At 36.4% G+C, this 22584-nt stretch overlaps 2 protein-coding genes and 1 long non-coding RNA gene across 7 annotated transcripts in view; 2 read left to right on the top strand and 1 right to left on the bottom strand.

The window, feature by feature from the left end:
* The first annotated feature begins 1688 nt into the window (after positions 1–1688).
* On the top strand, positions 1689–2186 carry LOC583603 (toll-like receptor 2 type-2). The gene has a single exon (XM_030988910.1). It carries the CDS (start codon positions 1689–1691, stop codon positions 2184–2186), a length of 498 nt encoding a protein of 165 aa, XP_030844770.1.
* A 10567-nt stretch (positions 2187–12753) lies between these two features.
* LOC105436495 lies at positions 12754–21558 on the top strand. Of its 2 annotated transcripts, XR_004064801.1 has the most exons (4): positions 12754–13151; positions 16147–16262; positions 19489–19547; positions 21239–21558. XR_004064801.1 is itself a non-coding variant. In XM_030989694.1 (3 exons), the coding sequence occupies exons 1-3, from the start codon at positions 12997–12999 to the stop codon at positions 19536–19538; spliced, it is 321 nt and encodes a 106-aa protein (XP_030845554.1). In that variant the 5' UTR covers positions 12754–12996; the 3' UTR covers positions 19539–19711. The 2 variants fall into 2 exon arrangements, 1 of the variants encoding a protein (XP_030845554.1); XM_030989694.1 differs by lacking the exon at positions 21239–21558 and having other exon boundaries at positions 19489–19711.
* The window catches only part of LOC105436494, a 50927-nt gene continuing 43799 nt past the window's right edge, over positions 15457–22584 (bottom strand). For 3 of the 4 annotated variants that reach the window (XR_004064805.1, XR_004064803.1, XR_004064802.1), the window contains exon 7: positions 15457–16949. This is a non-coding gene — a long non-coding RNA (uncharacterized LOC105436494). The remainder of the gene's footprint in view (positions 16950–22584) is intronic. The other variant, XR_004064804.1, reaches the window with a different exon arrangement.

A 22584-nucleotide genomic window follows, 5' to 3' on the forward strand; every position in this document is an offset into this window, starting at 1 on the left:
CATTCTAAAAGGGATTCAAAATCTAGATGTTGCTGATCTGTCCTCCAACCAGCTTTCCTTTATCAATGTAAGTTCTTGTGGCATGGTCGACACTGTACTCCTGACTGGTAATCTACTACAACACCTTACGGCGAGCGATTTTACCTTTTCGTGCCACACCGATACTCTAGATCTTAGATATAACCATATCCAATCAGTAGACCCTGATGTGATCGCATCACTACATGTTCGATCTTTGAAGCTAGGTGGCTATCCTTTGAGTTACGAGGTGTTGGCGAACATCATCCTCGGAATCTCAAAATCAGACATCGAACAGCTTGCGATCCAAGAAGGCTCTATCGTTGCGTTTCCTAAAGGTTTTTTTTAATCCACTACGCGATTCTTCCCTCTCTGTTCTAGTCTTCTTCAGAAACGAACTGCATAGCCTCCATCCTTTAGTCTTCTCAAATTTGACAAAACTCAGAGAACTCAGTTTCAGTTATAACAAATTTTCCATAGACGAAATTCAACCAGACTTCATTTTCGACGGCATGAATGCATTAAAGGTACTGATACTCGAATACAACCAAGTACGACAAATAAATCCTCACAATCAGACTTGGACAGTGGACTTATCGGAGTTTGACTTATCCGGTAATCTGTTTACAGAAATATCCGCATCTGTATTTCACGGTTTATGAAATTTAACTCTCTTAGACATGAGCTGGAACAAATACCTTTCTGTCGTTGAGCTGACGGCCTTTTCGGGACTTGACAATGTTCAAACCATTGACTTGACCGGAAGTCATTTAACTGTTCTGGAATTGAACATCCCAATATTAAGATCACTTTCCCTAAACTCTCTTCGTTCAAACATGTTTCTTTTGCAACCAGGAGAATCTTTTCAACATTTACCGTCCCTTTTTAATTTAGACATGAAAGACTCCCATCTTCACTTTTGGAACTTATGGAATGAAGATAGAAACGCGTCTCTTTTCGATGAATTATTGGATCTTTATCATTTGGACTTGAGTAGTAACCCTGACCTGACTTCGGGAAGTGAGTTACCGCCAGGGATATTCCGGCAACTCTGTGTTTTACAAGAACTAAAGCTAGACGACTGTGATATTACAAATCTACACCCTCTTGTCTTCTCGGGGTTGGAATCGCTTAAGAACTTGAGTTTAAAAGGAAACAAAATACTGCATATTCATGTTGATGTATTGTCGGGGTTGGGTCAAATAAAAAGTATCAACTTTGAAGAAAACCGTATCGAGTACTTGGACGAGCTAATGTTCTTAAATAACTGGAAGCTCACAAATCTTTTCTTGGCCAACAACAAATTAACGCGCCTTAATGAAAGCACTTTCAAGCCGATATTTTCCTCTATTTCATCACTTGATATATCAATGAACCCAAATCATTGTAACTGTGATCTAAAGTGGCTTATTGGTTGGTTAAATAAAAATATACGCCTGAAAGACAAGGACAAAACTATCTGTTCGTCAACATCTCTGGAGCCTCTTCGTCAGAAGCCCCTGCTTGATTTTGATCCGAATGAACTCTGTATAATAAAAAATGGTATATTTTCTCTGATTCCCCTCGCCTCCATTAGCTTGGTTGTAATCAGCGTCCTGTTGTATCACTACCGATGGCAGTTGAGGTACAAACTATTTTTCTTGAAACTGGCGGTACTGGGCTATAAAGAGATGCGAGACGCTCGAGACCACAATGACTACGAGTTTGACGTGACCATAATTTTCTACGACGATGACGAAGAATGGATTCGCGAACAGCTCCGACCGGCTCTCGAAGAACGGCTTCCACAGTTCCAGAGGAACGTCTTTGGTGACCAAGACCTTGTGGTGGGTATGCATTACTTAGATTCCGTCGATTACGTGGTGAGCCATAGTTACAAGACCATCATAGTGCTAAGCAGAGCTGCTGTGCGCGACCACTGGTTCATACTCAAGTTCCGTACGACCATGGACCACGTGAGTGACACTTTGACTGAATTCGTAGTCGTAGTTTTCCTCGAAGACATCCCGGATGGTGAAATGCCATTCTTGGCGAGGTTGTACCTCAGTGACGGCAGACCCTATATCCACTGGACTGAAGACGTGAGAGGACAAGATTATTTCTGGGAAGAATTGACCAAAAATCTTACCATTAATCTAAGGACGAATGACTTGATCCCAAACGAGTAGCAGTCATGTATGAGTCTAGAAATACGTGTGATTGTTATAAATGAAAGTTGTAGTAATAATAATAACGATATGCCGTATATATAGCGCATAGCACAATTTGTCTCCATGCGATGTAAGAAAGATTAAGAAGGAAAGGTGGATAGCGTAACATAAGGAGAGTGTGGTATGCTCAACATACTTCCTCTCGTTAACATTAGAAAGTATGTTTAAAAATAAATGTTTAAGACGTGTCTTAAAGTTGTCAACAGCATCACGATTGTTTTCATAGTTTTCAGTAGTTTATTCCAAAGTTCGGCCGATGCAACCTGAAAAGAGCGAGACCCGTATAATTTAGTATTGATATGTGGAATGGTGAGGAGAGACATTGAGTATTATTATTATTATTATTATTATTATTATTATTAGTAGTATTATTATTATTATTATTATTAGTAGTAGTAGTAGTATTAGTAATAGTAGTAGTAGTAGTAGTAGTAGAAATAGTAGTAGTAGTAGTAGTAGTAGTAGAAGTAGTAGCTGTAGTAGTAGTATTAGTAATAAGCGTAGTGGTATTAGTATTAGTCATCGCGCTACTTATATTCTTACTATTATACTTTTATCATCATAATTATCTTCTTATTTTTCTTATTCACTATCATCAGTATCATTATCATCGTTATCATTAATATTATCATTGTCATAAGTATTATTATTGTTGTTATCATCCTCGTCATCATTACCATCCCCATCACCATTATTATTGTTGTTGATGATGTTGTTGTTCTTGTTTCTGTTAAAGGTATAGGCCTACATTGAAATTAAAATGTTAGAAAATCGGTAAGATATCTGGCAATCAAATCCTCGTAGTGACATGGTCGGATGCAAATCTTTAAAGTACTTGTATCGGCAGTTTTTTTTCTTCATTCAATATAATGATTGCAATCCCCATGACTGCAACAGTATTATTTCATATTTGCTGAATAAGAGAATAAGCATTTAAAGGTTTCTACTTACTGATTCTATTACAGCGCACACTACACAATCTGATTGCGATCCGATTTCGGAAGAATTAACAACATCATTTTATAAGAGCATTCCAACATGTAAAATCTTAATAATAGAGGATCTGCTTATTCATGTTATTACTAAAATTGAATTTTAGGGGTTTAGTATAGTATAGTATAGTATTTATTTTCCGTTTTAAAAACAAACATATAATACAAGTATATACATAGTGTAAATAAAACGGCTGGATAGCCCATATTCAGCTGTGCCAGGCACGACACTGCTGGTCTTCCATGGGGTCCAGAAATCATATACATAAATATAAAATATGACGTACAATTATTTACTAAATTAAAGGGTATAAGAAAAGGTTTCAAGCCTAATTGACGGAGGAAAAGTTAAATCGGCTCAGAATCTTAGTGACGTCATACCAGTATCACGATTGTCTACGATTTAAAGCCGTTTCGGAATAAATTGTGACTAAAAATGCTTTAAAGCACTAAATTGATTGCTGTTTAAATAGGGTCCTTACCATTATTTACAATCGAAATCAGCAAAACGTTCTTTGCTTACATTTCCATAACTAATATAATTGCCATTTCTTCAAAAATCGGATCGTGTAGTGTGCGCCGGTAAGTCGTGTACGTATTTATGGAGAAGTGAATCCCTTCAAGATAACCAAAAATCCACATCCATGAAACCTCTTTAACCAAGAACTTTTCTTTAGACAACGATTTGGAACATAACACGAGGAGTTAAGCCTCGGTCACAAATGCCATTACGAACTGCTACGAACGCTGTATACGAACGATTTTCAGACACTGGAAATTCGGGAAGACAATGAAAAAACAGGGAGATTCGTACGAAATTATCGTTCGTACTAACATTTGTGACCGTAGCATAATATTGAAAGTTCGAGGTAAAATTAAGGTTTTTTCTCATTGTCTCATTGGCTGTTTTACAAAATTATATCTCAAGTCTCTCGGTGTCAATGAGATTTCCTCAAGAATACTAATCTCTGAACATATAGAAATTCTCGCCACCGAACACGTCGAACATGACTGTGTAATAACTTAATGCTTTATATATTGTATGTACTGTAACAAATCAGTGTTTTAGTATTGGACGAAGGTTAAGCATTTTCTGTTGTACGAGCATGCGCTATAGCAATATGGTGCATCGTTGATTTAGCAATTACCAAACTGAAGGAAAATGAGCATAAATTACATATTTTGATCATGTTGGTGCAATTATCATGTTTCTTTTGGGGATATTACTTGTATAGTAGTGATCTAATCAGGAATAAGGGGTTATACTGAAGATTATATGTGAAGATTTTATGGGATTAGCAGAAATATTGTGTTGAAGTGTTGTTTTACTAACGAGGACATAATTGTTCTTTTACACGTTTATGTATAGGGAAATTGTTACGATGGTCAGGGTTGTGCATCTAGGGCTTACCACTGCACTGTATCCGACACAGGCCAGCCTCACCGAGGCTGGCCTGATAGTTGGCCTGATAGTTGGCCTGATAGTTGGCCTGATAGTTGGCCTGATAGTTGGCCTGATAGTCTTACACCTAGTCTACACTTGTACTTGTGTTGTTCGAGTTTACCCTGAATGTTGGTTGGTTTGCATTAAAGGAATTCAACATGCAACTCATGACTGGCCTGATTTCTTAGACAGTGAAACCGTAGTTAGATAACCAAGATCGAGAATCAGTGACTGATTGGTGATTGATTGATTGATTGCTCGAAGGATGTTCAATTGACTGTTGCTGTGCACAACGATTGGGGTGACCGATTGCAGTCGACGGATGCATGATTGTTGAGATACCCCTAGTACCTGTGAGCAGTGATAACTCCAGCCATCAAGCTACGGGCATATATTTTGTCCAAACGAACGACGGGGAGCGCCAGGCCGGACACGGGCATCCTGACAAATACTTCGTGTCAAGCCAAGGTGGCAGAATCGTGTCCGTTACAGTACATTTCTGTAAATTATGCCAGTCACAACAAAATTTGCTTGTTTTTGAAAGCATTTTTAATACTTCACACATACTTTCACATTGTTGTATGATAGTTAAACTTGCCAGTGTAAAACGCTGTCAGTGTCAAAGGAATATTATATTGTATTACAGCAAAATTATATATACCTGTGTTTCTCACAGTTTAGACGAAAAGGTCACAACTATGGATGTACCAAGCGAGAAAGGAGGATAGGGTGTCCCCTTCCAATTTGAGTATTTTTAAACATGATAATCAACGTTCTGTTGCACTTTTTAAGTAAGTGAATTGGGCCCTGATTCATACAACTTGTTATCAATACAGTGAATGCAATAAAATTCATGCCTTTTTTTTTTTTTTTATTAATATCGATATATTGTGTTATTGCTTGGTGTGCTTTATGTTGTCTTTAGACTTGTCACTATGCTTCTAAACAGTACGGGATCATGGACATATTAGTTTTGCATATTTTGTTTTGATCCCGCCACACTTACATTGTATGTTTTTCAAGTCGTGTAAATTTGTCCTTTTATCTTCTGTATTTCTGTAGTTTTACTTTTGTATATATTGTTTCTGTATTTGTTATGCAAATGTGGAAATAAATCAAGTTCAATTCAAAACAATTACAAATGCTAAATTTCTATGACAAATTTGCTCTCAGCCAGTCATATGTCAGGATTTCAGTATATAAGCTCATTACAGTTATTCTAACTTGTTATTAATTGATGACAAGTTTTATGAAATAAGGCCCTTGTTTTCTTGTTTTGTTTATTAATATGAGCGTTTGGGGAAAACTTGAGAAACTGAAAACTAGCTATCTTTTTTCTTATTGGAAAGAACTTACAGAAGATAGTGATGATGAGAGGGATTTCCGTCTTACAGCCAGGAAAATTAAGGTCATTATTTTTACCCGGAAAGATGGACGATATTAAACTGCATTAACGCCCGTAGAAATTTAGTCATACAATCAACAATGCTTCCCATTCCATTCGGGAGGGGGGGGGGGGGGGGGGAGATAGTGAAAACGGTTTTTAGTATGTCAAATGACATTAACATCACCACTTCCCCTTCTTTTTATAGAGCCATGGCGATTGTTTTAAAAATTCTAGTCATGCTAGCTACTATATCCGCATTAAAATATGTAATTATTAATTTCTTGAACAAAATTCTTTAAAACATTAGTCTGTGCTAGATATCCTTGAAAGGATATGTGCTCCTGAACGCCCGTAGAAATTTAGTCATACAATCAACAATGCTTCCCATTCCATTCGGGAGGGGGGGGGGGAGATAGTGAAAACGGTTTTTAATATGTCAAATGACATTAACATCACCACTTCCCCTTCTTTTTATAGAGCCATGGCGATTGTTTTAAAAATTCTAGTCATGCTAGCTACTATATCCGCATTAAAATATGTAATTATTTATTTCTTGAACAAAATTCTTTAAAACATTAGTCTGTGCTAGATATCCTTGAAAGGATATGTGCTTTCTATACATGTAATTATATCATACTTGCGGGAGTGTTCAAAACCTCGAACCCCCGGCCGCCAGTTCGTACATAACTTCGTAAATGTTATCAGCATAACTTGGAAGATATTTAAAAAAACAACACCATGATATCAAGAGAAAGATAAATGGAATGGGACAGACATTAAGGGAAGGAGAGGGTGGGTGGTGGGGGGGGGGGGGTGTGGAGAGGAAACAGATACAGAGAGAATGGAGGTGAAATATAGAGAATGATTATGATGATATATATATATATATATATATATATATATATTTATAAATAAAGACAGCGAGAAAAAGAGAGAGAGAGAGAGAGAGAGAGAGCAGGCACGTAGCCAGAGTTTGATGTTTGTGGGGGGGGGGGGGGGGCACATACATACAAAAAAGGGGTCTAAAAAGTTCAATCGATCTTGGAAATTTTAGGGGGGCACGTGCCCCCCCCCCCCCCGGGTGGCTACGTGCCTGGGCGCCACCCCCTTAGACTACACCAGGGGGCCTAAGCCGTCCCCCTGAATGCTTATCTGACCGTTATAAAATGCCTCAAATTTGAAAAAACGTTCTGCGGGGCGCTGCATGTAACAATGGGGTGATGCGGATTTTTGTCTGCCCTCAACGTTTTTGCTCATTACGCCAATACTTGTTACCAGTACGTACCAGTATTTGGCTCGCAAAATTTCAAATTTGGCCCCCCCTAAGAAATCCTGGATCCGCGCCTGGAAACAGTCTCAGCACTCCCCCCCCCCCCCCCCCAAAAAAAAAAAAAAAAAAAAAAAAAAAAATATATATATATATATATATATATAATAACAAAATATATATAACCATGGACTTAATACGGATGGACATTCAACGTGATTCTTTCTTTGATCCAATCATAGTTGCCGCCTTCTGATTATGTGCATCTTAATGAGAACATTCAGCTGTTTTAACAATAACGACTGCGTAAGCATTTTTGGTCATTGACAAAGGAGCAGTTTCCCTCTCTTGGGTTTTGTTTGGATGGTGTGCTCTGTAACATCCTCAATGGGAAGCAGCAAATTTGAAAAGCAGACGATTTTGGTGATATGAAATGTATTATTTCTGATTCCCAAACTTTTGCACACACCTATGACCTTATAAAACAATTATAAGGCCATGATCTGTATCAGTCCTGTGCGTTGTAACTCTGGAATATTATGAGGAAATATGGGGAAACGGGATTTTAAATCACAACCCCAAAATCCAAAAATAACCTTTATCTGGTAATATCAACATGTTTTTCAAAAAAAAAAAAATACATGTACAGTACACGGAACAACAATTTCCGATTATAAGCCAGAACTGCACATTTATATTCCATGATTTAGGCGAGTAATTATCTTCCGCGCATGTAGATTAACATGTGTAAAATCACTATCTTGATTCTGTCCCGGCTTTTTGCCGGCGACCATGATGAGACCAAAGGGAAGAAACATGTACGGAATGTTATTGAGACGACATTGACGGAGACAATCACAATGAATTCGTTAAGAAAACGATGAATATCCATCCGTAATAGGTCCATGATATAACAGACCTCTCTCTCCAGAACCAAATATCAAAGTGAGCTGTCTGTGCATTTTGACTAGCACACCCAAATGAAAATATGTCATACAACGAGTCTGCAATGCTATGCACCTGAGAGAACCTAGCTTTTGTTTACACTTGACTATCCATCTATTGAAGTGGAGATCTGCATAAGCACCTGTACATAACTGGGCTCACAAAAGAACTAATTTGAATAAGATCCTCACATAGAGCAATGAAATACAAATTTCCAATGAGCATAACCGAAGAGATACTAATTCAATACCATAGTTCATGGCATCCTTTTGACAAAGTTTGATGGTAGATGGGGTGAAATCGACCCGACAAGGGGCTAATCAGGAGACTAGTCTGCAAGCCATTTTTGCCAATGACTTTCATAACAAATGTTATTTTGCGGTGAAATTTCATGGGCTTGATGAAAGGGTGACAATTTCGGGACAGGTTCTGACAGGTGGGGGGGGGGGGGGGGGGGGAGTGAGCACTAATTTGAGCGAAAATTTGAAAAATCGCACCCCCCCCCCTTGAGCGCCAGGGGAGGGGGCTCATCTCCCCCAAAAGGGAAAATTAACGTGTTTTTACATGTTTTTCCCCAGGGATGGGGGCCTGGGCCTCCCGCCCCTCTGGATCCGCCGCTGGGTTCCGAGACTAAACCATTCCAGCATCTTTCACTAAGCTACACAATGATCTTTCCCTCCATTTGACTTTGTCGATGACAATAAAGGGGTGTCTAACAGGGGTGTCAATATAAAGAACCTTTTGAACTTCGACATGATTAAGGCTATTGCTCTTAAAAAGAAAGCTAATCTTAAACTATACATGTTTCAAAACACGCCAAATACCAATAGATTAACAACGTCATGCATGCCAAAGAAACTTTGACAAAGGCTTTCCTATGCAGATTTCAGGTACACAACTCGGAATACCAACATAGGCCCGCATTCTGCTGTTGCTATCGTTCAAGTGAGTACACGCACTTGTTTCCTACTCTTGTTGCAGTTTTGAAATTGTAATTTGAATGTTATTTAGCTCCATTTTTAGATTGTTTAAATCATTATCATATATCATCTTATCGTAGGTATGTTGTATATCAAGCTATTTCTTGCCATCTTCCGTTTTCCTTATGTTTGAGCAGGTCTTTTCGTTTATGTTATGGACAGCTGTCACCATATTTTTTTCGGCACGACAAATTCAAGATTTAAGATACTAAAAAAGTTCATTTAGATCTATCCATGTTTCATTTAGAATAATTTATTGTGAAGAAAATATTCCAGTGTAATTGATGAACGCTAAGGCCAAATAAAAAAATAAAAAAAACATGTTTAGCGTCCTGCTTTTTTGAAAAATAGGAAGGAGGGCCTTTTTTTTTCTTCTTTCAAAATGGCCGCTCGGTACATTTTCCCTGACAGTCGGGCTATTTTTCAAGATGGCCGCCGACATTTCTTTTATTTTTTAAAATCAGAAATAGATCCATTTTAGAAGTGTTTTTCTTCTTTTTTTTCTTTGAAAAAAAAAAAAAAAAATTAAGAAAAAAAAGTAGGAGGCGGCCCCAAAAAGGAAGCGGACGGGGTCGCTAAAGTCTAAACATGTTTATTTTTTGCCGGCCAAAAAAAAAAGTTAAAATCAGCCCCAAATTCGCCAAAAATGTACTGGCAAACAGGGACGTGCCCCCCCCCCCCCCCAAAAAAAAAAAAAAAAAAAATTAGTGTGCACAACCCCCCCCCCCCCCCCAGCTATATTTAGCATGGCGGCCATCTTGGAAAACTCGTTATTGTTGTTATTTGGCCTAATATCTTGTTAATATTTGCTAATTACAACACAAAAGAAAGCAATCTGAACTGAACTGAGCTTATAACAACTTATGGTTGACACATTCTTTCGGCGCCATTATCCTCCGGGCTTTATTTCATCAAAGAATTAGGGAAAGGATCGTGATTGTTTTTATCATATTTATGGTGGGTTTTTATGGTTAGGTCCAGGGATGAAAATGAGAATTCGTTGAGTTAAGAAATTAAGCATTTAACGTCGAAGCACGAGTCGTAGAACTCAGTTTGATGCTCCTTCAAATTTCATACCAAGTGCTGAAATCAGATGTGGTAAGGTTGAATGGTCTGAAAATGTCACAATTTTCTTATTTTTTGGTCCTCTTCCCTTATTATCCAAAATATTTTTTTTTCAAGAGCTCATGCAAAGCCCCAAACATATTGCTTTAATATTGTAAAAATAGAAGCTTAGCAAAAATTTCACAAATAATTGAGTCATGAAGGTCAAGACCTATATCGTGTGAGAGGGAGGGGTGATCCTAATATTCCAGATCTTAATTAAGACAGACATTCGGGTTCGGCTTCTGCAGTTACTATTAAAACCTCATTTTTCATCGCTTAACTTATTTCACAGCTGAGTTTTTACAGCCTTTTATCATATTCCAAATTCATCAGAAATTGAAAACTGAATAATTCTAGAAAATTGTCATTAAAAAACAAGTCACGTTCCCTCTTTATCATCTGTTATTCATTTTTATGATTTGAATTTTTCTTTTAATACGTCGTATTTCTGAAATTAAAATGAGAAGATCGATTTGTATAGATACACAAAGTAAGTCTCGAGTAGAAATGAAAAGACAAAGTGTAACACACATCCGTATTGCAAATGAAAGAGTGCCGAACTTGATTGACCTTTTGACGAACTTGATTTGACTTTGACAAATTCTATATGGACTAAGTTCGAAAATGAATGACCAAAGACGAATTGACTATGAGATGTGCAAGATCACGAATTTGGGGGGATATAGGCCCTACTTTGAATTAACATATATACATGAAGTATCAGTTCCCTATCAACCAGAAAGCAATAAAGATTCATGACTCAAGTTTTATTGTCCAAAATTATATATAATACAGATTATTTTTCAATTGGTGTTACATGTCATAGGCCTGTGATAAATATTATACAGAACATGATGGTGTCGTGTACTGAGAGCCAGAAGGGCGTTAACACAAAGAATAGCAGCAAATATAATATAAACTTTCATATAATAACCCAAATGCAAATTAATTTCATAACTTGCACAAGGACCCAGAAACATCCCAACAAATACTTTAAATCATTGGAAAGAGTTTTGTACCCAATTAAATGAGTCCGGAGTGTTCTTTATATCTCTAATACATGTTATTGGTTATTCTTTTCTTTTTCCTATACAGGTCTATTCGCCAGTCTTTTTCTCATACTTATGTAAGTACATGTATATACATCATTTTTTTATGAATATAATATAAAAACAATATAAACAAGATAATGTGCTATTTGCAAAATCACACATTTTGGCAAAAAAATTACAAAACAAGCCTAATTTTACAGTAGGCTTGCATGCTAAGCCTTATTTTAGGTTATTATTAAAAATGTAATGACTTGTGTAGAATGGTTCCCTAAGAAAAGAGGAGTGTTATGCACCCACCCCCTCAGGAAACACTCGTCACACCTAAAACTAAAATCCCAACGAGAATAACAAGTTCATACTTCATCATTTGCCAGCACATTTAAATTTAAATATATTTGGGATATCAAATAGGTACTATGTCCCATTTGCAGGCCAAAAATATGAAAAGGTTGAATTCCAACGGCATTTGAAAGATGATAGTAATTTAGAACTCACCTAAAACAAAAGGGCTTGAAAATGTATTTTTGTTGGAAAATAAGGACCGTTAGTTGTCGAATCAAATTTAATGATCGCGGTCGTTTAATTAAATAGTCCGATTTTCAGACCCTTGTACCGAATGGTCGTACGTTTTGTGCTGCGCAAAGATTCAATCAGTTTAATTTTGGCCGTTACAAGAAGTGGGTTATTGATGTAGACAAATGCTCATGTACCCTTTAGAGCTCATTTTATGTATGTTATTACCATGCAAAGAAAAGAAAAGAAAAGAAAAGAAAAGAAGTCAGTCAGTCACTCACTGCACAGTGAAGTACGTCTAAAAAGTAGACAGGGTTCCTATTGCATAATTTGAATACTAGGGCTAATGTTTAAATTTCACAGACATAATTATGTGACATATTCATAATTCCTGCAAAGTTCTACAGAATTAGATATTGGCTGCAAAAGGGATAAACTTCCTTTAATGTTATTGTATCATCCCCCCGCAGGGGCGGATCTAGCTTTTTGCTAAGGGGGGGGGTTGACCAAAATAATGACGATGCGGAGCATCGTCCACGAGCCGCAAAGCGGCGAGCCGATTTTTTGGGGGGTGTTTATTTGAACCCCGTAAGTGATGTTTTCCTGGCATCTATTAACACAATGGAGACCATAAAAAGCAGTGCATGATAACGTCTTTTTAAATCAAGTAACAGTTTAATACAGTTATATCCAGAGTTATCATGTGTTTGGTTAAGTTACCAGATGAGTTGAATATCTTCTCACAATATTTGCACTTGAAAGGGTTTCTCTCCAGCGTGCGTTCTTTTTTCTTTCTTTTTTTCTTCCTTTTTTCCCCTTTTTTTTGGGGGGGGGGGCGCCCAAGGGGGGGGGGGGGTTTAAACCCCCTAAACCCCCCGTAGATCCGCGCCTGCCCCGGCTTCCCATACCTCCTGACATAAAGCCGGGCTTTCAGGCTGGGTAGACAAGGCAATATACAATGATAAAACAATGTGTGAAAAAGACAGATTTTCCATAAAGTTCAAATGATTCAAATTGTCGTTCGTTTTGATTTATCAATTACCATCGACTCTATTTTTTCTTGACCTTAACAGCCTTCATCATGAATGTGATCGACCCTGACGTTGGGCCATGGGCCAGAGTTAGGCACCAGTGTTTATGCCGCACACAGGGAGGTTTTGGACCCCGATGCAAGAGGGACACGCGACACCTTTCGCGCATCTGTTGGCAGCACCGCTTAAATTACACAGAGGAGGAGTGAGTACTCTTATTGAATTTTCTTTGATCAAGATGCGTTAATGCTGTATACCACACTTCTGTATTATATTGTAATTGAGTAAAATTAAATTGAAAGGACTGAACTGGTTTATTAACAACTTTCCATCATGGGCAAATGCCGAATTTTGAAATCTTCTACAGGGTAAAAATTAAAAGAAGACAACAAATATAAGTATATTTAGACTTCGGTGAAAAGCGCTTTATAATTAAGCTTCGTTTTATTATTGTTATTATCATAAGTACACACAAACAAAAATCTTAAAACAAAATAATTAAACAATACAGATATTTAACCAGAAATATGGGTAGTTAGGTAAATGATAATATTACAAAATTATTATTTTCATTATGTATAGATCGAGCGCTACTTTCAATCCAACTAAATTACGTTAGGCCTACTGTAGGCTTAAAGAAAAATATTGATGCTTAAAAGGCACAATCTGTACAGGAAAATACATCCTTGACCAAATCAATTCGGCCATTAAAAAAAAACAGATGTATTGCCCTTTGGGACCAGCCCAAAAATTTGAAATATACGGTCGGCTTTAAAAAAAAAAAAAAAAAAAAAAAAAAAAAGTCACCGTTTTAAAATATTTTTAAATGAATAAAAAAATATGTTTTTTGTTTGTTTAAATGGGATATAAATGCATAAAATTATCAAATTATTCGCGAATTGTAACTCGTCTTCTACCCTAGTTTCAAAATCCTGCTATAGCGTAAATTACATGCAAGTAGACCCCGGCCTCGTGCACCAGCTAGAAACCAGGGATATTTGGGCGGCGTTCACGGTTTTTATTTTTTAGTGGGCGACGGTCGCTGTTTAGAGTTTTCTACAGAAAGGCTCACAACACTTTATTCATGACACATTAAAGGACAATAAAACATTTTTTTTAGGCTGAATATATTGTACACAATAACATAACAGGCTTTAAAATAAGATCAAATGTAAAGATACATAATGGATTCATAAGTTTTGGCAGTGACAGTTTTGAAGAATTTTGTCTCCGAGTGAAACCCCATTCATATCTACTAATTATACCAAACATCATTAAGATAAGAAAGTAATCAACTTTGTAATGAAACCACACTAGTCCATTATTTTCAGTCAAACTTTTGGTTTAAACTTCTTTATACAGGTTTTTACTTTTATTGCTTATAGCTTTTTAAAGTAAATATCCAAAAGAAAAGTTGAAACAGAGTCAGAAAATAAACTCATCCATTTTACTGTTTGATAGTATTATCTTTCTCGTTAGCATCAATATTAAAAATTTAAATAGAGTTTCTGAAAAATCCCAGACCTTTCAAAATGTATTCATTAAAAAAAACGGGGGAAATATTTATTGCTAAAACATTACATTACTTTCTTTCATAATAGTGTTTATTTTTGTATAGTGCTCACATCTGTAAGACTTGAAACTCCTGGCACTCTGCAATTATTACCCGGCTTTAACATGGCTGCCATTACGGCGCTCTAGCATTTCAAGCAATTAATTCCTATCAGGTACCAATTTACATCACCTGGGCCGAGTGTGGCAAATGTAGATTAATGTCTTGCCCAAGAACATTAGTGCTGCAGTGGGACTCAAACCGCGGACCTTGTGATCCACGGTCCGGTGATGTATACACTCGACCACGACACTTCTCATAAATTATGAAAGTCTTATAGTTTTTTCTGCAATGACCTCCCGTTGAACTTATAACTATATTGCATATGTTGAAAAATAATCCCACCATCTTGAAAAGATGATTTTGGTAAAATCAGAGAGATATACATTGGTTGGTTCAGGTGATTGTCTATAACTACACACACACACACACACAGACACACACATACAAACACATGCAAATATATATATCTTTATAAAAGTGCGAGAATTCTCAACTCTGACATGACAACGGGTGTTCCAGAATATGTAGGCGTGAAGAAAATGGTCTAGGAACGTGAGACGTAGCTGTACTTTACAAGTAATACACTCGTAAGTACAGCTACGTCTCAGTTCCTAGACCATTTTCTTCACGCCTATATAATCTTTATATATACAACTGAGGATGATGCTTCAATAGTGGTCAAGTAAATCATTCCACACATTGGCAGGATCATTACTGTAGCAAGTCGACTATCACCTGATCTAGTTTCTTTCTGTATATTCATAAGGTTTAATATAAGGTTCATATTTACTGTCAATTTAAGAATGAAGATTGGTGGTATTTACATTGCATATGAACATGTATATGGATACACATATAAACATATAAATTAATTCATAACAAAAGACAGATTTAATAAAATAATTTTGAGTTGACAGAAAACAAAAACAAAAACAATGAAACATAGATGTAGTTATGCATCAAAAATATCGTACATGTATACAGAGAGAGGTGTATACAGCTATCAATAATGTCTTGTGTTATTATAATGGTTATTAATATCATTATTGTTATTATCATCATCATTATCCACTACATTCAACATCAAGTTTTTATCACGTCCATTGGTAACTATCACACCATGTATACATATTTGTGTTAACTCTGTATGATTGTACTCACAATGCTGCTTGCAATACGGCAAGACGAAGCATCTAGTCCCATCATAGATTGGAAGAGTAAAATATAAATTTAGTTCTTATTACAGTTCATATAATAAGATGGCAAAGAACATGGACAAATGATGCACCTTGATTACAAAATACATTCATTCCATACAAATAACTAGCACCCCATTTTATAAGTATTCAATCAAAGATAATAGATATCGGTTCTATACAGCCCATGTGAATATATATACAAATGATACAATATGATCTTTGGAAAAGTCTTACATGTTCAATAACTTATTGCATTTTGAAATTACTTTTTAGTCTTATCATTTTACTGAACATATTACTAAGATGATTTCAGAAGTTGTTACTTTTAGTCACTGATAGCATGTACATTAGCATTTTACATATATATTTTATCTTCTTCATACCAGAATAGAAGTGTTAATTAGAATGCGGCCTATCAGATGCCAAGCGATGACACTCAGAGGCCATCAATGCTCACGAGATGGCAGAAGACGCCATGTCTTAATGTACTGCACACAACACTGTAAGTACAATCATACAGGGTTAACAAAATTACAATTTGTTTTCATGAAGTGGGTTAAGCTATCATGAACTTACAAATTCAAAACTTGTTAGATGTAAGCTGTAATTAGCTTTTTATTACAGGACATCTTATTGATTAAAAATGCCAAGTAGCATGCAGTTGTGAACAACGAAATGGTCATAAACATTTCACATCTTCAAGGGCATCATTGTTTTTCCGGCTTCTATCACTTTAGTTCTTTAGCAGCAAACTTTTCTTTGAACAATAACCGCAAGTTCTATACCTTCTATCTAATTGAACATTATGAGGACACGTGGATGTATATAAAATGGATTACCAAACAGATATTATACATTTCAACCATAAATACCATTACCATGTTCATTACCAGTATTGGGTATGATGAAAGTATTGTATGGCAAAGTTGTTTCAACTATTTTCTAATGCAGAAACCTACCTCAAAGAGACACAGTGATTATGGGGTCATTATGGCCTTGCCTGTCCTTTTCTTTCCTCAGTTAGAACTCACATATACTGTGTAATTAAAGTCTCACCATGCATGTGATGAAGCAGAGCCAATGCATCTATATCCAGACTCCATCTTCTCTACTGTTAAGGTTGAAAGGTATCATACCAAAAGGGTTCAAATAGAATAAATCCTCCTGGAATCCTTCATACAAAGCTGACCTGATTGAAGAAAAAAAAATCAGAATGATTTACGTAGTGAAAGCATTCAAACAATTGCACAAATAATAAGAAACTGATCTCCTATCAGTGATTTTGTTGTGATGGAGACAGCTACTTACAAAGCCCCATTGTTAACAAATTTATAACACTGTATTATGAGAACGAACCAAAAGAAAATCTACAAAATACTTTTCTGATATTGGAGAACCATTTTATATACATGCATGTTATGAGTAATATTTTTCTACAACTTTTACAGCATTAGATGTGTAATTTTAGGTTTATAATAAAACGTAGGGTTTTTTTTATACATTACTTTTGAATTGATATACATGGGCCTAGTCAAATAATCACCAATAGCCATAATTATTTCCTATCCATAACTAATAATCAAATCCATATTTGTTGTAAATGTATTTAGTTTAGCTAAGTGTAACTTTGAGATTATTTTGTTTTATCATGTCACCCTTCACTGTAATGTGCTCCTATGGTAATAATAAAAAATGACACAGCAATTGATATGAAGTTCTAACCTGCTAACATGTGGACTATCTAATCTTAAAGGACAATCAAACCTTGGTGTTTATAATCAGTTAACTCTTGTGAAAGCTTGACAATAAAAAAATTAAATTGGCAAATTGGGTAAATTATCAGAAAGCTATGAATGTTTTTTTCCATGCAAATCTCAAATTGGCAATTTAGCGAGTGGATTGTGATATATTCGTGACCGACTCTCCTAACTGTTATACTTTTTGAAAAATAAGCATTTTAGTAATTTGTTGTGCTGGAACAAACAGAAGAGTTGTCTGGCACTACAACATAATGACATTATCGATTCAACCAATTTTAAATTTCCACGATTACAATATTAACAAATTGACAACTTTGTTATTGTATTATCCAATTTTATTCAAAATTTCAACAATCTGTTTCTCTGATTTTTCAAAGATAGGTTGAGGGTTCGAACCCCAGCCTGGCACTAACGTCATTTGGGAAGACATTAATGTACATTTGGCAGTCTCTACCCAAGTGTAAAAGAGAAGCTAGCAATTGCGGTTATGAATATGAGCAGTATTGACTTTGATATGGGCACACTGGGTAAAAAGGACCCAATTAGTAGTATTCTATTTATTTTTATATACAGTGTGAGCCCACATTTTTTTTACAGGAGGCATTGTTTGCGAGAGTGCAAAAATTGACTTGCGCCAAAGTTGCTTATGTGATGTTTGAATAAAATAATTGGGATTTCGGTATTAATTCGGTCTTTGCAGATCCAAATAACATCCTTAACAAAATTAATCATGCCACACATATCAAATATCGAATATCAACGAACATGTGTGCACACCTGTGTGTGTGTGACTTTGCTTCTGCAAAAAGCATATGCAATGCATTTCATTCGATACATTCAATTCATTCTCTCACTCCGCTAATAACTCCGCATAATACATACTGTAGGCATCACTTTGGCGCAAGTCGATTTTTGCTCTCTCGCAAACAATGCCACCTATTCATCCAAGCGTGAACACATACCACACAAAAATGATACCAAATGATTTGGGATAAAACTCTCTTTCATAAGATGTAGAATAGGTTACTGTTCATAAATAATTTTAAAAATAATAAGCAATTTTCTAGGTGTAAACTTTTTTGGGACTCACACGGTATATTGGTAGGCCATTAAATATATTATAATTCAGACTTGATTGCCTTCTAACAAACTATTACATTCACCTAGTACAAGTTAAACAAACTAGTCAAACAATTTGGCTTGCCTGACCAAGGAACTTTATGTACGCAATCAACATTAGGCTATTGAAATACAATATTGATCATTATCTTGATGGAAGTAATAAGTTCTTACTAGTCATTTGGCAAAGAGGTATACTTTAAATGTGATTGCATTAGGAAAGTGGCATGTGGAAAGTGAAAACAGGGGAATCTATAATTGTGTGTGAAATGATGTACATGTATTTAGGTGCAGGGTGTCTGACCTCTTAGACTCCATTAAACATGACATTCACACAGACAGTAAAACAATGAAAAGAATCATGCAAAATCAACCATGTCTGATCAGTGTTTTAGTGACTTAGTGACTATACAGCATAAACCAAATGGCCATATAAAGGAACACATGCGCATGAATATTCATCTCACCATATTCAAGTATTTGTAACAGCTTGGGTCCTATTCAAACGCATCTTGGCATTAATTATAAAATAGGGATCAAACCTAAAGAATATCCAGCAAAACCCAGGAGTGGAGCCCTGGATTCAAATACCGAAGTCAGTGGTATATGGTCTGTACTATTCCACAGGAGAGTATTTATATCATAACACAAGACCATGGATTATATTTTGTTTACCTTATATTTTGTTACCTCATTGTTTAATTTGAATAACATATTGTAAGGACTACTGTTATTTAAAAGTGAGGATTACCACAAAATTCTATTAGCTGCCTCAAATACATTACTATGTGAAATTGCTTCTAGTAAGAGAGTTAACTTATGTTTTCCCTTATGTTCTTTGTTTCACAGATAACATTCATGCCGGCCCGGAGGTTATGTCCGATTCCGATGAATTCTAGCCTGGACCGGTAAGTTAACTCGATCAACATTCTGAAAAATAGAGATGTGAAACCATTAGAAATGGTATGTTGAGATAGACAGACGCGGATCCAAGGGGGCCTTGCCTCCCTGCCCCCCCCCCTATCAAAAAAATAAAAGAGAATTAAGGAAAGGGAAAGAAAAAAAGGAAAAGAGAAGATAAAGGGAAGGAAAAAAAGAGGAAGAAGAAAAGACAAGAGGGATATCAGTTGCAATATTCCCGCCAACAAGTTGTGGATTGGGGGGCGAAAAGGCCCTTGCCTCCCCCCGCCTCCGCCAAAAAAAAAGAGAGAAGGAAGGGAAAGGGAAGGGGAGAGTTAAAAGGGACCAAAAAATTCAAAGATGGTTTATTTCTAATTCGATAACGGTGATTTACAAATGTTACTGAAATGACATAATTTTCCAAGAATTTTCCTCACTTTTTAGTAAATTTTACTTTTGTGTGCGTTTGTTGAAAAGTGACAAATTACAAAATTTACAGTCAGGCAAGAAATATGCTTATTAAGAGGCCTACATGTCAGGGCCTGTGAAACGGTGGGGAATCGCCCCCCCCCCCCCCCACACTTTTTTGGAAAAAGTATATTGAAGAGAAATGATGGAAAGAAAGAAAGAATAGTGACCTGCCAGTGTCACAAAATAATGGGGTATCAAAATATGCTTATCTGACCGTGATTAAATGCTTAAAACCCCTGAGCTTCCGGGGGCTATGCCCCCTGTGTTCCACCCTAAGGCGGGCCCTGGCTGCTCATCTGACGATAATTTAATGCCTAAAACCCTTGAGCTTCTGGGGGCTCTGCCCCCTGGACCCCATGCCAATTATTGACCTGCCAGTGTCACAAATAAGGTATCAAAATATGCTCATCTGACCGTAATTAAATGCCCATACCCCGAGCTTCCGGGGGCTCCGCCCCTAGACCCCACGCCAATTTACGCTATGCTCTACCTGGTCGTAAATACTTTAGCCTCCCCCACCCACTTTGAAAAATATTCAGCAGGGCCTGCATGTAAGAGTGGGGTGATGCGGTCTGCCCCCAACCGTTTTTGCTTATTACACCACTGCTGGTCACCATTACGTACCAATATTTGGCTCGCATAATTTCAAATTCGCCCCCCCCCCCCCCCCCCCCCCCCCCCCCCCCCCCCCATTTAAGAAACCCTGGATCCGCGCCTGGACATAGATATCTATGAGTACTGCTTTGATCATGCTGACAACTATGACTATATCACCTCTTTTTTCCTAAACCACAATTTCATCTTTATTGTTCAAAAAACTTTCAGCAATTTTTTTAAAGTCAATGTAATGCTACAGTCACAAATGTTTGTACGAACGATAATTTTGTACGAATCTCCGTTTTTCCATTTTCTTCCCGAATTTCCATTGTCTGAAAATCGTTCGCACGGCGTTCGTAGCAGTTCGTAATTTGTGACCGAGGCTTTAGACAAACACTCGTAGAACAGTTTCTTATCTGAGATTCAAGAGGCACAATTCCAAAATGTTCCTACATGCACATATATTTTGTTTGAAAATTTAAAAGGTGGACACAATTCGAGGGTATGTGTACTATGCCATTTAGTTTTCAAATGGGAGCACAGGCTGGTTGTGCCACCTTATACATTCATTTGCATATGAATGCAAGATGATATGGTTTTTATTTGAATGATTTGTTATATTCTCCTACAGGTAAACATAAAAAAAGAGCAAGACAAGGACATCATCTAACAACACCCGCCTCTCAACTATCTCCCCTATACCGTCATCATCTTCCAACCAGTTCCCCACACATCTTCAAACCAGTTCTGCCATCTTCACACCAGTTCCCTCAACATCTTCACACCAGTTCTGCCATCTTCACACCAGTTTAACAGGTATTCCAACATTCTTCAAAGCCAATACTGCCATTTATATCCATATTCTATTAACTTATTTATTTCCACCTTGTCACACTCAATTATCATTGTATTTCCTGTACCTTGTCTTGCTCTTTTTTTATGTGAATGTTAAAGTGTTGCTTCCCATGGCAAGAGGTTCACTATTGACAAAGTCTATATTTGCGTGGTTACATAGAACCACAAATGTTTCTAATCAGAATGTGCAATATGTCCTATGTTGACTATTTTGACTTTACATAATATACAATGCCAATCCTTATTGAACAAACATACATTACATCCATTCATCATTATACAATCATATATATATATGTACATTATGTGGCTTCCTAATGCCAAAATGCCACATAATTTCTTTTCCTTATGCCAAAATGCCACATAATTTCCTTTCCTTATGCCAAAATGCCACATAATTTCCTTTCCTTATGCCAAAATGCCATATAATTTCCTTTCCTCATGCCAAAATGCCACATAATTTCTTTTCCTTATGCCAAAATGCCACATAATTTCCTTTCCTTATGCCAAAATGCCATATAATTTCCTTTCCTTATGCCAAAATGCCACATAATTTCTTTTCATTATTTCATAAACATACATTACATCCATCCATCATTATACAATCATAATCATATGTACATTATGTGGCTTCCTTATGCCAAAATGCCACATAATTTCCTTTCCTTTTGCCAAAATGCCACATAATTTCCTTTCCTTATGCCAAAATGCCACATAATTTCCTTTCCTTATGCCAAAATGCCACATAATTTCTTTTCCTTATGCCAAAATGCCACATAATTTCTTTTCCTTATGCCAAAATGCCACATAATTTCCTTTCCTTATGCCAAAATGCCACATAATTTCCTTTCCTTATGCCAAAATGCCACATAATTTCCTTTCCTTATGCCAAAATGCCACATAATTTCTTTTCCTTATGCCAAAATGCCACAAAATTTCCTTTCCTTATGCCAAAATGCCATATAATTTCCTTTCCTTATGCCAAAATGCCACATAATTTCTTTTCATTATTTCATAAACATACATTACATCCATCCATCATTATACAATCATAATCATATGTACATTATGTGGCTTCCTTATGCCAAAATGCCACATAATTTCTTTTCCTTTTGCCAAAAT

Source organism: Strongylocentrotus purpuratus, unplaced genomic scaffold (genome assembly GCF_000002235.5).
Source record: "Strongylocentrotus purpuratus isolate Spur 01 unplaced genomic scaffold, Spur_5.0 spur5_scaffold_18, whole genome shotgun sequence".
Lineage (NCBI taxonomy): Eukaryota > Metazoa > Echinodermata > Echinoidea > Camarodonta > Strongylocentrotidae > Strongylocentrotus > Strongylocentrotus purpuratus.